The sequence below is a fragment of the Salvelinus sp. IW2-2015 genome, linkage group LG1 (assembly GCF_002910315.2).
Source record: "Salvelinus sp. IW2-2015 linkage group LG1, ASM291031v2, whole genome shotgun sequence".
Lineage (NCBI taxonomy): Eukaryota > Metazoa > Chordata > Actinopteri > Salmoniformes > Salmonidae > Salvelinus > Salvelinus sp. IW2-2015.
The window spans coordinates 9688754-9704596 of record NC_036838.1 but is presented as its reverse complement, the minus strand read 5'-3'; the positions used below and the strand labels follow the sequence as shown (position 1 = coordinate 9704596).

At 41.2% G+C, this 15843-nt stretch overlaps 1 protein-coding gene across 5 annotated transcripts in view; it reads left to right on the top strand.

Moving 5' to 3' along the window:
* Window positions 1-3483: 3483 nt before the first annotated feature.
* ttbk1a (tau tubulin kinase 1a) overlaps window positions 3484-15843 on the top strand; it is a 53939-nt gene continuing 41579 nt past the window's right edge. For 2 of the 5 annotated variants that reach the window (XM_070437313.1, XM_070437243.1), the window contains exons 1-4: window positions 4927-5051; window positions 10122-10280; window positions 11507-11654; window positions 14209-14282. In XM_070437313.1, coding sequence (XP_070293414.1) covers window positions 10173-10280; window positions 11507-11654; window positions 14209-14282 — 330 coding nt within the window. In that variant the 5' untranslated portion in view covers window positions 4927-5051; window positions 10122-10172. Of the gene's footprint in view, window positions 3650-4926; window positions 5052-5845; window positions 6314-10121; window positions 10281-11506; window positions 11655-14208; window positions 14283-15843 lie in introns of those variants that run through there. The other 3 variants (XM_023982902.3, XM_070437286.1, XM_023982919.2) reach the window with 3 other exon arrangements.

The following is a 15843-nucleotide window of genomic DNA, read 5'->3' as shown; positions in this document are numbered from 1 at the left end:
TTGATCACGTTGAGGGAGAGGTTGTTGTCCTGGCACCAGACTGCCCGTTCTCTGACCTCCTCCCTATAGGCCGTCTCATCATTTTCGGTGATCAGGCCTACCACTGTTGTGTCATCAGCAAACTTAATGATGGTGTTGGAGTCGTGTTTGGCCACACAGTCGTGGGTGAACAGGGAATAGAGGAGGGGACTAAGTACACACCCCTGAGGGGCCCCAGTGTTAAGGATCAGCGTGGCAGACATGTTGTTGCCTACTCTTACCACCTGGGGGCAGGAAGTCAGGAAGTCCAGCATCCAGTTGCAGAGGGAGGTGTTTAGTCCCAGAGTCCTTAGCTTAGTGATGAGCTTCGTGGGCACTATGGTGTTGAACGCTGAGCTGTAGTCAATGAACAGCATTCTCACATAGATGTTTCTTTTGTCCAGCTGAGAAAGGGCAGTGTGGAGTACGATTGAGATTGCATCATCTGTGGATCTGTTGGGGCGGTATATGAATTTGAGTGGGTCTAGGGTGTCTGGGAGGATGCTATTGATGTGAGCCATGACCAGCCTTTCAAAGCACTTCATGGCTACCGACGTGAGTGCCACGGGGCGGTAATCATTTAGGCAGGTTTCCTTCACTTCCTTGGGCACAGGGACTATGGTGGTCTGCTTGAAATATGTAGGTATTACAGACTGGGTCAGGGATAGGTTGAAAATGTCAGTGAAGACACTTGACAGTTGGTCCTCGCATGCTTTGAGTACACGACTGTACCGGAAGACTGTACCGGAAGACTGAGTGATCACGCCCTCAGCAGCCGATGTGAGTAAGACCTTTAGACAGGTCAACATTCACAAGGCCGCAGGGCCAGACGGATTACCAGGACGTGTACTGCGAGCATGCGCTGACCAACAAGCAAGTGTCTTCACTGACATTTTCAACCTCTCCCTGTCCGAGTCTGTAATACCAACATGTTTTAAGCAGTCCAGCATAGTGACTGTGCCCAATAACACTAAGGTAACCTGCCTAAATGAATACCGACCCATAGCATTCACGTCTGTAGCCATGAAGTGCTTTGAAAGGCTGGTCATCACCCCAGGCTCATCACCATATTGTTATTTATTTTATTTATTTTGCTCCTTTGCACCCTAGTATCACTACTTGCACACTCATCTTCTGCACATCTATCACCCCAGTGTTTAATTTGCCATACTGTAATAATTTCGCCACTATGGCCTTTTTCTTGCCTCACCCCCCTTATCCTACCTCATTTGCACACATTGTATATAGACTTTCTCTATTGTATTATTGACTGTATGTTTGTTTATTCCATGTGCAACTCTGTGTTGTTGTTTGTGTCGCACTGCTTTGCTTTTTCTTGGCCAGGTCGCAGTTGTAAATGAGAACTTGTTTTCAACTAGCCTACCCGGTTAAATAAAGGTGAACAAAAAAAAACTAGACCACCTCCAATTTGCATACCGCCCCAACAGATCCACAGATGATGCAGTCTCTATTGCACTCCACACTTCCCTTTCCCACCTGGACAAAAGGAACACCTATGTGAGAATGCTATTAATTGACTACAGCTTAGCGTTCAACACCATAGTGCCCTCAAAGTTAATCAATAAGCTATGGACCCTGGGACTAAACACCTCCCACTGCAACTGGATCCTGGACTTCTTGACGGGCCGCCCCCAGGTGGTAAGGGTAGGTAACAACACATCCGCCATGCTGATCCTCAACACTGTGGCCCCTCAGGGGTGCGTGCTCAGTCCCCTCCTGTACTCCCTGTTCACTCATGACCGCACGGCCAGGAACGACTCCAACACCATCATTAATGTTGCCGATGACACAACAGTGGTAGGCCTGATCACCGACAACAACGAGACAGCCTATAGGGAGGAGGTCAGCGACCTGGCTGTGTGATGCCAGGACAACAACCTCTTCCTCAATGTGATCAAGACAAAAGAGATGATTGTCGACTACAGGTAAAAGAGGACCGAGCACGCCCCCATTCTCATCGACGGGGCTGCAGTGGAGCAGGTTGAGAGCTTCAAGTTCCTTGGTGTCCACTTCACCAACAAACTAACATGGTCCAAGCACACCATAACAGTCGTGAAGCGGGCACGACAAAACATATTCCCCCGCAGGAGACTGAAAAGATTTGGCATGGGTTCTCAGATCCTCAAAAGATTCTACAGCTGCACCATCGAGAGCATCCTGACTAGTTGCATCACTGCCTGGTATGGAAACTGCTCGGCCTCCGACCGCAAGGCACTACAGAGGGTAGTGCGAGCGGCCCAGTACCTCACTGGGACCAAGCTTCCTGCCATCCAGGACCTCTATACCAGGCGGTGTCAGAGGAAGGCCCTAAAAATGGTCAAAGACTCCAGCCACCCTAGTCATAGACTGTCCTCTCTGCTACCACACGGCAAGCGGTACCAGAGCACCAAGTCTATGTCCAAGAGGCTTCTAAACAGCTTCTACCCCGCAAGCCATAAGACTCCTGAACATCTCGTCAAATGGCTACCCAGACTATTTGCATTCCCCACCCTCCCCTCTCCAAACCACTGCCACTCTCTGTTGTCAGCTCTTTAATTACTTGTTACTTTTATCTCTTATTCTTATCCATATTTTTTAAACCTGCACTGTTGGTTAGGGCTTGTAAGTAAGCATTTCACTGTCAGGTCTACCTGTTGTATTCGGCGCATGTGACTAATAAAATTTGATTTGATAATCTTAATCGTAGGTCATCAATTTTATTTTCCAATGATTGTACGTTAGCAAGAAGAATGGAAGGCAATGGGAGTTTACTTGCTCGCCTCCGGATTCTCAGAAGAGAATCTTCCGGCATCTTTTCTTCACGCAAAAGGCGTGGATCTGGGCCTGTTCCAGTGAAAGCAGGATATCGTTCTTGTCGGACTCGTTAAAGGAAAAACCTTCTTCCAGTCCGCGGTGAGTAATCGCTTTTCTGATGTCCAGAAGTTATTTTCGGTCATAAGACACGGCAGCAGCAACATTATGTACACAATAAGTTAAAAAACAAGTTACACAAAAAAATACAAAATAGCACACTTGGTTTGGAGAATGCAAAACGTCAGCCATGTTCTTCAGCGCCATCTTGTATGCGCTGCCACTTGTTAAAACTACTGTAATACTATTTTAGGCTGCTGTATACTCAGTCAAGCCTTTTCTGAAATATCTGGGAGAAATGTCCTCCTCAAAATTACTTTGAGAACTCCCAAAATTATATAGATAAGGCTTTTTATAAAATTATACAAATAAAATCAATCCACCTAAAACGTTTTGTTCAAAATCATTTTCATCCGTCATCCTCCCTAACTTTTAAGTCACCATGTTAATTTTTTCAAAACATAAGTATAGTCCTAATTGTGCATCCAGGTCTAAAATGTTCTTCTCCACTTCGGTAGGTGGCAGTATGTGCCGTGTAGCCTACACCACAACGCTCTGAGGAAAGCACAGAGGACGATCGCTTTGGTTGCTAAATGATGCTGATGCTGGGGCCGCGAATGAGGGCAAGGAGGAGGATGCTGCCGTAGAAATGGTGGTACGTGGAGCGAACCTCCTGAAATGGTTTTGACCATAGAGGCGAAACAATGTGTCACTTCAAAGTCTTCGAGGTTTTCATGTCATCGCGACAGAAGAGAATTAGGTAAAAAGAAAAGCTTTTACTATCCTCTCTTTATTCCCATTCCCCAGTTTTGAAGGGTTATGTAAATATCGCTGTATGTTTGTATACGGAAGGCCCATGTGGCTGATTTAAGAAATTATAGTTGTCTTAATGAATAGAAATGTGGATTTGAATTGCAGTAGATGTAGTTAAAATATAGCAAAACATTTTGATACCAATCCGTTAATGCCAATGGGCTATTATAGAGCTATATCTATTATTGTGCGTATTTTAGTATGATGAAGTTAAGCGCTGGCCTTTTCCAGTGATTAGTTCATATTGGGAATTGTAGTCCGATGTTTTTGCTCTCATATATGCTACATTGCATTCGGTATCCTTTTTTTAATGGTAGGTCTACCTATATCAAACAATTCCATTAAAATATGCAATATTATTGTAAGATTAGTAAGGCTGACGTCCAATTGCAAACTCTGTCCATTACGCGCGAGGAGAAGAAACGGACTGTTATTAGGGTAGAGTATTTGTAAAATGGTACAGGTTTTGTGATTTTTGCTGAATATTTATGGGGTGTCGTGCGCCACCTGTCGCCATAAAGGCGGTAGTAATAGGTGGGTCTCTTGTCAAGCATGAGTATACGCTGCAGTGCGGACAAAAACCGAGGAGTGGGATGGATCGAGAGCCTTGGCGTTGGAGAGCATATAACCGTATTTTAAACCGAGACATCAATTAGTAAGAGAAGGCATTGTATCGGAATAGTTTATCGGAATTGGACCCACTGCTTACCTGGATTTTAGTCGTCGCCAATGTATTTTAATTGTGCATTCATGCAAAGCATACACCTGTACACTGCAGTTTGTAATCATAGGAATCCGCTTGCGTGACACATTTATTGTCGAAGAAATTGGATATTATTCTAATTTAAACAACTTGACAAACTAATGTAGAAAAATATATGTGTGTGTTAGGCCAATACACTTAAGAAAATCATGTTTGATTGAATTTATTGGAAGTTTCGCTTGGGATAATTGCCTGCTAAATGCAAAGGAGTACGGTTCAGTTTAGCGTCGGACATCGGAGTAGATGTTTATATGGACCTTTCTCGCAATGGATTTGGTCATACATGGGGAAAGTATGCTATTAATGAGTGTATAGCTGTAGCAGTGGGGCTACTGTTTGTCAGAGGAAGTCTTCTGCCACCTTAAAATCCCAAATGAAGATTCCAAAAAGACGGAAAAGACTAACGTGCCGTCTCTGCGCCAGGTAATATTCTTCATGACATCTCAGTTTGGCTAANGAGGATGCTGCCGTAGAAATGGTGGTACGTGGGGCGAACATCCTGAAATGGTTTTGACGGTTGAGGCGAAACAATGCGCCTCTTCAAAGTCTTCGAGGTTTTCATGTCATCACGGCTGAAGAGAATTAGGTAAGAAGAAAAGCTTTACTATCCTATTGCTATTTCCATTCCCCAGTTTTGAAGGGTTACGTAAATATCGCTGTATGTTCGTACACGGAAGGCCCGGGTGGCTGGTTTAAGGAATTATAGTTGTCTTAATGAATATAAATGTGGAATTTGGATTTGAATTGCAGTAGAATGTACTAATGGCCGTGGAATGTATTTAAAATATAGCAATACATTTTGATCCTCCCAATCCATTAATGCCAATCGGCTATTATAGACCTATATCTATTATTGTGCGTATTTTAGTATGATAAGGTTCAGGGCTGGCCTTTTCCAGTGATTGGTTCACGTTGGGAATTGTAGTCCCGTGTTTTTGCTCTCATTTATGCTAAATTGCATTCGGTATTATTTTTCCTAATGGTAGGTCTACCTTTATCAAACAATTCCATTAAAATATGCAATATTATTGTAAGATTAGAAAGGCTGCCGTCCAACTGCCAACTCTCTGTCCATTACACGAGAGGATAATAAACTGACTGTTATTGGGGTAGAATATTTGTAAGGTGGGACAAGCTTTGTGAGTTCTTGCATAATCTTTATGGGGTGTCGTGCGCCCCCTGTCGACATAAAGGCGGTAGTAATAGGTGGGTCTCTTGTCAAGCATGAGTCGACGCTGCAGTGCGGACAAAAACTGTGGAGTGGGATGGACCGAGAGCCGTGGCGTTTGAGAGCATATAACCGTATTTTAAACCGAGACATCAATTATTAAGACAAAGAATTGTATCGGACTAGTTTTTCGGAATTGGACCCACTGCTTACCTGGATTTTAGTCGTCGACAATGTATTTTAATTGTGCATTCATGCAAAGCCTACACCGATACACTGCAGTTCGGAATCATAGGATTCCGCTTGCGTGACACATTTTTGTCGAAGAAATAGGATATTATTCTAGTTTAGATTTTTAATTTTGAGTGTTAGGCCAATACACAATTGAATAAAATCAAATGTTTGATTGAATTTATTGGAGGTTTCGCTTGGGATAATTGCCTGCTAAATGCATAGGAGTACGGTTCATTTTAGTGTCGGATATCGGAATAGATGTTTATATGGACCTTTCAAAAGTTCTCGCAATGGATTTGGTCATACATGGGGACATTATGCTATTATTGAGTGTATAGCTGTAGCAGTAAGGCTACTGTTTGTCAGAGGAAGTCTTCTCCCACCTTAAAATCCCAAATGAAGATTCCAAAAAGACGGAAAAGACTAACGTGCCGTCTCTGCGCCAGGTAATATTCTTCATGACATCTCAGTTTGGCTAATAACTTTCACCTAAAGTAGATATCAGTAGGCCTACCGGGCATGAATGGAACTTGCAGGGTGCTTTATTAAAGAGGCTATATATGACTTTTGCCTCTGGGGCTGTGCTTGAGCCACAAGGGGTGCCCTAAATTGACAGAAATGTTGTCCAGAAATTGAACAAAACGTTACGTTTAATTGTTGTGTGATAGGTCTATAGCTATTTATTTAACCATATAACCATATTTAACCATATTATTTAACCATTAACCATAAAAAAAATACTGCTTGTACACTACTTAACCTGGCCCTTTGTTGGTATTGGTTATTGACTAACTCAAACTTTCTCTTTGCCTGTTATTTGTGAATGTTGAACAGTCAGTTGCCTTAGTAGCAGATAGGTCTACAGAGTTATAGCACACACCCAGTGTAGCGTTAATTTGCTTATAGCCCATCAAGAAGTATCAATTAAACTCAATAGAAACATAATACAAATTACAGTTTGTGTTTAAGAGTAAGACTAAATATTTGTATAATTGTTAGGCTATTATAAATGACTTTAGGATGAGATGTCAGATTTGTGTAATTGTTCCAACTTTTTACTTTCCAGTGTTACATGTAATATTACAGGTTCAACCGTGGCTTGGATCAGGACCTATTTACAACATTTATACTGCCAAATATAGATCTGGGACCTGTGAAGTAATCAATAGATTGTAATATATTTTTTAATGTTTTTCTTTTAATTTTCAACTGTCCATTGCTATATACAGTATGTCTCGTCGTTCTAATCATCATCTTATATGGATGTTATGCTAAGTTATTGCATTGTATTGTTTGTGTGTATTGTTGTCTATCATAGTATTATTTGTCATCATTTCATTATCTACTCTTTCAAATTAAACTGTCATTCTCATAAATATTATTTATATCTCTAAACATCATTGATTTGGTTGTGGAGGCAGTTGTAACAAACCTCTTTGTATTTTTTATATTTATTTTGGCTTGTAGGCTTACAAAGGAGGGTTTTGGCATCGACTAAATTGGCCAAGTTCAGGATTTTTTTCTCAGACGTAAGGTTTTTGAAGAGGTTGTAAATATGGTGAGAGGTTAATGTGTTCTTCAAAGTTCCCTTGGAAATGCGGCTGCACTTTTAGCCACCAGTTTGAACACAAAATGGCTGTCGCGGCTTCCTTCGCGGATTTCAAGGAAATTTCATGATTTCGCTTTATAGTTCTGGGAAACTTGAATGCAACCCCTTGGCTTTTTTGCAAAGTAGATCCCCTCACACTATTGTTAGTATAGGACAGCAAATACACATGCAGTTGTGTGTTATAATTGATATGAGTCTCTCACTATCCTCACTGATGCACTGCCCCCTACGTGTTGTTTTTTGCTATGGCAACTGTACCCTGAACTATCACAACCCAGTGAAAATGAAACTATGGTGATGCTAATATGATTTTCATTTTCCAAGATTATTATTGGACTACACCTAAAGGGAGGGAACAGGCCTGCAGTGTTTCCCTACATGAGCAGAATCTGTCATAACACCTGGCAAGATGGCCATAGCATTATAATAGTTAGACGGAGCATTATATATCATCTTAAACCATACAACATGAAGCCTACTCTATACGATCTTATAGGGTGGCATCATGATGAGCAGTCACTACAACTGCTGATCAGCAATTATCTCGATTAATTCATTATTAGTCAGTCATAATTATGAAAGTATAAAATAAGCTTAAAGGGATAGATCACTCAAATTACAAAATGTACATGAATTTCCTTACCCTTTAAGCAGTCTATGGACAAGGAAACCAATATGATTTGTAAAAGGGTGAATTATCCCTTTAATGATTTAAGGTTAAAGTAAAATATTAATTCCAATTCCATGGCTGTAGTGTGTGGGAGTTAATATGGAGCATGTGTAGAGGATGCTAAGTGAGGAAATGCTCCCTGAACAAACCTCTTTGTGTTTCACTTGAACTACTTATAATATTGCCTGCTCTTGTGGGTTTTGGATCAAGTCTGATGAGGGCGCTAGGGCCGCTTTCAGCATGGTGCAATGTTTATGGGACATTTCAGATATAAAATGTCATGTAGAACGAACATGCACCTCTGACATGTAGAATAAGGAGTCACGTACGCTCTATTCATGACATTTCTAGCTGCAAGGTTCCACAACATTTGCCTACTGAACGTGACCCAGGTCTTGCTACATTTGCAGTGTTAGCAGCCTGTAATCTTGCTGTGTTATGAGAGTGCTTGAAATAACCACCAGTTATTGGCATATTGACGTTCAATGACACAGCCTCCGTTCACATGCTTCCCGCCGTAGCAATGCAAATGTTGGGAACCGACCCAGGTGCATTGACACACCTTGCTTTAAAGCCACAAGCACTGGCAATACCACCCTCGTAGGCTCACACCTTCTGTCTTAACCTATTGTATGTGTTCTAGTGCATTTTGTCACTTTTTCACAGCTGACTAATCTGCTAGATAAGGCACACAGTCTCTCTACTGGCCTCAGCCTAGGCATGACTAAGTACACCCCCCCCCCCCCTGCAAATGGAGCTGAGCTGTGCATGCATAACTAATTTTCCATGGCCCTGCATGCAGAATAGCATGGTTTTGGTACTAACCTATTTACATGCATCACTCTTATCCCGATGTTGTTTACCCAGAATAATCATAAGCAGCTAGAAAATAAAAGTTGATAGATATCGGTTCGAATCCCAATACCAATACTGTCTAATAGTTTAGAGGGCTAACAGCGACTGACCAGATATTACAATGTAAAAACAGATTTTGTTTTATAAAGTTACATTTACGAAGTGTCTATCTCATCAGGAAAAATTGGTTGCAATGACGTCATGGTCAGGTTGTATAATGAAGTTTTGCGGAAGTCTTTTTAGCAACCAAATCTGGTTGTTATCTGGTGACGCCTTGATCTCGTCATGAAGAGGACGTCTTTACCTGATTGTAACAGAGACCAGTTGGTCGTAAACTAGGTATATGACGTCTTCTAAACCCCCCCAAAATTAGTTTACAACCAGAAAATTTGAGGCCAAATAATATTTCCATTACTATTCATTTCATAGATATATTGTCAATTTGTTGTTGTACAGCAGTGTTCAAGACTGAGAATGGTTATGATCCCACTTTATAGTAGGTCACTAAAACCATGTATCTCATACAAATTACATATATTGTAGGTACACTATTGGCATATATTGTTACATAATCAAGCTTTTGTTCAAAACTCTTAACTCAGCGCTCAAGCAGAGTGTGATGTACTGTGCTTCAAGTGCCAAAAGTCATTTGAAATTTGATTTGGCCACACCCTAAGGAAAGTGCATCTCCTTATTGGGCCTGATGTTATTCAGATATGAAGGACATTTCGTATCCATGGGACAGATATAGTCGCTGTAGTTGATGTACCTCCAACATACAATATACCTAAGGCCTTATTTACCATTGTTCACTTGAGGCAAGAAATGCAGAGTATGTACTGTCTGTCCCCCTTGTTCTTTCAAGACAATCTAGATGTCKAACTACAACCGTCAATACCAGCAAGCTTTCTGTATGACCAGGGTATTTGCACGGACAACTGCAAATACCATTTTGTTTTCTCCTCCACTTTGGCCCGAGCTAACAAAACGAATGGCTTTYTAAGACAACCCTGACTTATGCCTTTTGCTTTGAGTGCGCTGTGTGATGCCTGCTCTTGGGTATTGTGTTAAAAGAAAGGGAATAAGACTGACTTATGTCCTATTGAATATCCTTTTCCAGATAAATGGCTCATTTAAGTTGGGAGCTGCTCGCGTTCTGTCGGGCTGGCAGATGCAGTGCCTAGTGCCAGCCCTCCAGGACCACGCCAACATGAATGGGACTGGGGAGACGGCGGACATACTGCCGCCTAACTGCATGGTCAAGGACCGATGGAAAGTGGTAAGTACGCTACATAGTAGATCTAGTCGTGGTTTTGTCTTCGTGTATAGTCTCTCTATATCAGTGTTTCCCTAAGGGGCTTAGTACAAGGTTACCTTCACACACACAGATTTGACTCCCCATTACTAAGGTTCTACGTGTCTCACCAGAATTAAAGGGATAGTGTACTCGAAAATCTGTGATTTCATACCTTGAAGTAGAGCAGATAAATCCAAAATCATTTTGTCAGGTTTTTTCATACCTTTAAAGCAAGCAAATTACAGAATTCTGTAGGCCTCCATCCAGCCTGAATGGGAAAGATTYTAACTAACTAATACACAGCAGTATCTATTCCGTGTCGTTCCTATTCATTTGAGACCACAAGATTGTCCAATGATTTAAACTCTACTTCTGGAGCTACAGAACAGAATGTAAAATTGACTCAATACTGATGTTGGGGTGTTAAATCATTGGACACACTTATTTTGTGGTGAAATGTCCCTTTAATGGTATCTGACAAACTTTTTGGGGTTACTTCTGGCCCTTTAATTATGGTATCCTATACGCAGTTCCACACATTTGGCCCACTGAATTAAGAAAGTGATAGCGCAACAGCCAAAGTTACTGTGCTTCTGATGGTGATCACTTGGACGACCCTGTCAGAACCAATCGCGGATTGACAGATCCCTCTGCCAAAGAGCTGAGGAAGAAAGTAGAGGGTGTTTGCGGATGGCTGGTAAATATTTGTCTTCGGCACTTGGCTGTCATGATCAAGCCATAAATGATAATAGGGTTGTTCAAATCACTTAAGTACTTGGTGAAAGAATCATAAAGGCAATAGAGGAGTTGAGGAAGTGGGGCTGGAGAAGGAGGGATGGGACGACGGAGGGCAACTATCTAATCACTCAGAAAAAAAGGAATTTACTCGATTACTGTTCGACCAATAAGACACACCTCTCTATCGCCTGGTCCCAGATCAGTTTGTCCTGTCTTGCCAACACATTTTGGTCGTTGTCATGCCAAACAATGACAACGACCATAGGAGTTGGCAAGACAGCACAAACAGATCTAGGATCAGGCTAACCTACTCTTCCATCAAAACTGGTGTTCCTCGTGCAAAAGGGTTTGTCAAGTTGAACTTCAATTTGATTAGCACAGTACATTTATTTCGTTGATTTAAAGCCAGCATTCGAACAGCGCAAGAAGAATGTTATTTAATACACCTTTTATCCTCGACACCTTTCTAGCTGAAGAAAATCGGAGGAGGAGGTTTTGGGGAGATCTACGAAGCGCTGGACTTATTGACGCGGGAGAACGTGGCGTTGAAGGTGGAGTCGGCCCAGCAGCCCAAACAGGTCCTGAAGATGGAGGTGGCAGTCCTGAAGAAACTGCAGGGTAAGGGCCCACTGCGGTGGCCATTTTGGACCTTTTCTGCTAGTTTTTATAACAATGAGCCTGCGGCAGCCATTTTGTGTTTACCATTATGCTTAGTCAATGAGTATGAAGGTGTCTGTGCTGCTCAGCCATTCTTCATTGACTTGTCATTCTCACAGTAAATGGCATTCTTTGTTGATGTCTCTTGACTTGAACCCAGATCCCACCCCTGACACCATGTGTCAACATACTTTGTGTTGTAGTCATGACAGACAAATATATAACGTTTCAGTCAGCTACAGTACATAGTCAAGTAAGAACATTTGTCTTTCCTGTGTAATATAAATATGTGTTACATCAATACTGCTTAAGACTGCACTTATGATTGGTTATAAAAATCTGCTATGTCATACTCATGACAGTCTAGTAAGAAGCGTAACCATCTCTCCTCATGACAGCACAACGTAGGTTTCAGGACAGTAGAACCAGGTAAAGTGTTACTGCGTTGGGTTTCCTTTGAGACACCTTGTCAGAGAGTGACACAAAATAAATTTCCGCTCATATTGTCATGACCACCCTTATTAAGCGTCCTACAGCGTTAAAAGCTGCAGAGCCATGCAGTCTACTGTGACAGACGTCTGCAACTCCATAAAGAGCCAATTACATTTGTTTAGGAAATATGTAATAATGGGCTGCCAGACTATTGTGACTAGGTGGCTGTGGACTTTCAATAGAGCTTTTGTCCAAGTGGCTAGGGAGAGGAACAATGGCTCTGTCTGCCCTGCATTAAGCTAGTTTAATGGAGCCTTCCCTTCTGCCTGTCCTAATTTAGTGGGTCACCGATGCACTATTTAAGCATATCTGTTTCGCTTTTTGCATTTTGGTGTGCTGCTTGCATTATGGCCCTTGAATCTTTTGCTCGAGGTTCAAGCAAATGTGGAAACAGATGTCTCTCGCTTACCACACCCATAGTAGCTTCACGGAAGAGTGGCTAAGAATAGCTTAGACCTATTGAATCAATAGGTAACCTAGTAAACTACTTCACATCATTGCTCATGTTGTTATTGATTAAGGGGCCTTTGATCTCCTTGAAGTTCAGTGTAGGTAAAATGTCTACAAGGCCATTATGTAGTAGCTGTAGTGAAAAATACTCCACTCATGATAAAAAGGCACTTAAAAATGTGCCTGAAGGATAAGCAATATAGTGCTGTTTGTTTTTGGTTAATACGTACATCGGTAGGAAGTAGAGAGGTCCCAATAATCAGATATCTTACAATTGTGCCCTTAAAGCCAAACATACATCCTCACAGTACTTTATTGATGCTTGATTGCATGGTCCCGACAGTATATCCAAAAACAGTGAACAAATTAGAGCAAATCCTTTGACTTAGACTATGCCTTTAATTCTGCCATAACGGGCCCTCTATATGTTTTTATGTATATTAACTGTTGTGACTCACAGCATGTTTTTGCATGCTGGGTGGGGCAGCAGTATCGTGTTAAACGTGATGGTGATCACGTGGCACATAGAATGAGAGCAACTCTCCTGCTGGAGTATGCACGTCAATGTGCCAGGGTGACAAGTGACTCACTTTGGCTACGAGTCATCGTCACAATATGAGGGGAAAAAGTAACCTCGAAAGCTGTCACACGTCAGTCACAGTGTGACTGTCGCCCAAAGCGACACATGATTGGTTTGCAACATGTACTATGTCTTTGAAGAAGCTAATGTTTATGTGAGTGTGTGTGTGTGTGTGTGTTGGTATTTCTAGGTACATATTAAAGGAAGACTGCAATGTGACATCATCAAAGCGGGGCGAAACAACAAACAAATTCAAATCAGCTTAGACTGCTACTGTTGGCCCTTCCCAGCATTCCCATATCATGAGGTGCCAATACTGTTGTCGTTGTAAGCAGGACTGTAAGCAGGACGACACCCTTTGGCATATGATGATGTCATATTATAGACTATACCTTTTTAAATATCAAACAACCAAAACGATGAGATCAAATGAAGTTCCCTCAGATTCTTTTTTTTTTTAAGTCTGAGATTCCTAAATGTTCGGTGCTAACTGAGTCACATTAACAGGGTGCTCCATCAAAAGATMAATGGTGCATGAGGAATAACAATGATTTATGCCCAACTGATCATCCTTAATTGGGATTAACTGTGAAGAAAAGGAAGACCAGGAAACATGGACTGCCCGGCTTATTCCTTTGTCCAGTTTTATTTGTCTGGCAATATTTTATATTTTATAGAGTATTTAACACAAGGCCATGTCCTAGAGAAAGACAGAAGTACTGAAAAGAACAGTCCTGAGACAGAAGAAAACCTGGAAAGAAAAGATGACTTTCTCCTTTCTTCAGCCATTGATTGTCAACATGAGTGGTTCTGCTGTATTTGCATTGATTGATATGGGAATTTCAAAATGGATCTCACCTAGGCCCTGTCACCACTCTCATCTCCCTGGTGTAACCAATGAAAACCAATCCAATCATCAAGTTGAAGTGAAATGGAATATTTTGGCGTCTGCATCTTTGAACTACGATTCTTAAAATATGCCTTTTTGTTTAGGTAAAAACCACGTGTGCAAATTTATTGGCTGTGGGAGAAATGACAAATTCAACTACGTGGTCATGCAACTTCAGGTAAGAAGCTGACATTTGCTTTTTTGAAAGATTGACCACCATCCCCAAAAAGCATTCTGTGAGAATCTGACCACCATTCAACAAACACACATTTTCTAAAGAAGTGCAATTTTATAAAGCCTGCATAAGGCATTGTGAAATGTGAAGTCTTTGCAAATAGGCCATATTAACTGAATAAATGATTCATAAGCAGCGGCTGGTTAGAGGCTGACAAAGCACATACTGATGATGGACAATAAATGCAAATGTCATATGTGACATGATCCAACATAGCATTGTCAGCCTTCTATAATATGAAAGTATCTTATGGAGAGTCTATACCTGTGTCTTAGTCCAATCCATTGTCGATTGAGACACAGCCTATAAAGCTATTCTGCCATGTTACTTGGGTGTAAAAATCCATCATGACCAGACTTTTGGTACTGTATGACTTATTGACAAGGCTGCAATCAGCTTCCAATACAAAAAAACTCTATGTGCTGTACAGAATTGACTTGATATGCTGTGATAACTTAGCCAAGCCAATGCCCAGGTTCGAAGGAATTCATTTAAGAAGTATCACATTTTATTTTAGTTAAATTGAAACTCAGGGTTGTACTCATAAGGCATAACATGGAAGAAAACATACTGAAACATATTGAAACATATTGAAACATACTGAAACATACAACAGTGGACAAATTAGTTTAGACTACAGTCTAATAGTCTAAATTAGTTTAGACTGTAGGCCTAATGACAATCGCAGAATGTCATTACAATACATGTACAGTAGGTGTTTAGTAACTGATGTCTCTTTGCATTCATCAAATTGCGAGTGCACAGTGCAGTGTTGGGGTTTGGATCCTGAAATGATTTTGTCAGTGGACGAACGTAGCCTACAGGAACGCCTTTGTTAAGGGATTGTTTGACAATCAGATGAAAACATCATGACTGGTTGTGTTTATGCCGCATTAAAAGCGAGAGGCGGTGTGTCCATCAGACTAGGGGGAAGCTTTCCATAAAGTAAATGTAATTAAATTGCCAAAATTATATAGCCTAATTAGTTTACTCCCCTCTATACAGAAATAAATTAAATCATTCAAAATAGGCTACTACACCAGAAAGCATGATTTGGCCACAGAGGACCATTTGCTTCTTTAAACAAAAGCTGTGGATTGTTTTCAATTGCATAGCCTACAGAAGGAAGGGCCCGCAATTTGGGCAGCTCGCGTGGCAAATAGTTGATTGTTGAGTTGTGACTGTCAGTGAAAAGCAGAGAGACCCAGACAAGCATATTGCAATATTTAAAAATTCTATCTTGTATTTGTAACCTAGGCTTACTTAACGCCACTACGCGCTGCATTGAACAGTCTTTTCTGCGAACAGCGATTTAGTTATATTATTAGCCTAAATTATGACTAATCAAATCACATTAGGAATAGTAGGCTTTCTTACGTAAGTCTGCAAATGCGAGGATGCATGGAATGCTTTATTTAAGGTGCATGTTTATGGTGAAAATTTGCTTCCCCAAACTTGAAACCCAAGCACTATGTTAATAGGTATTGCATGTTAAGTGATATGA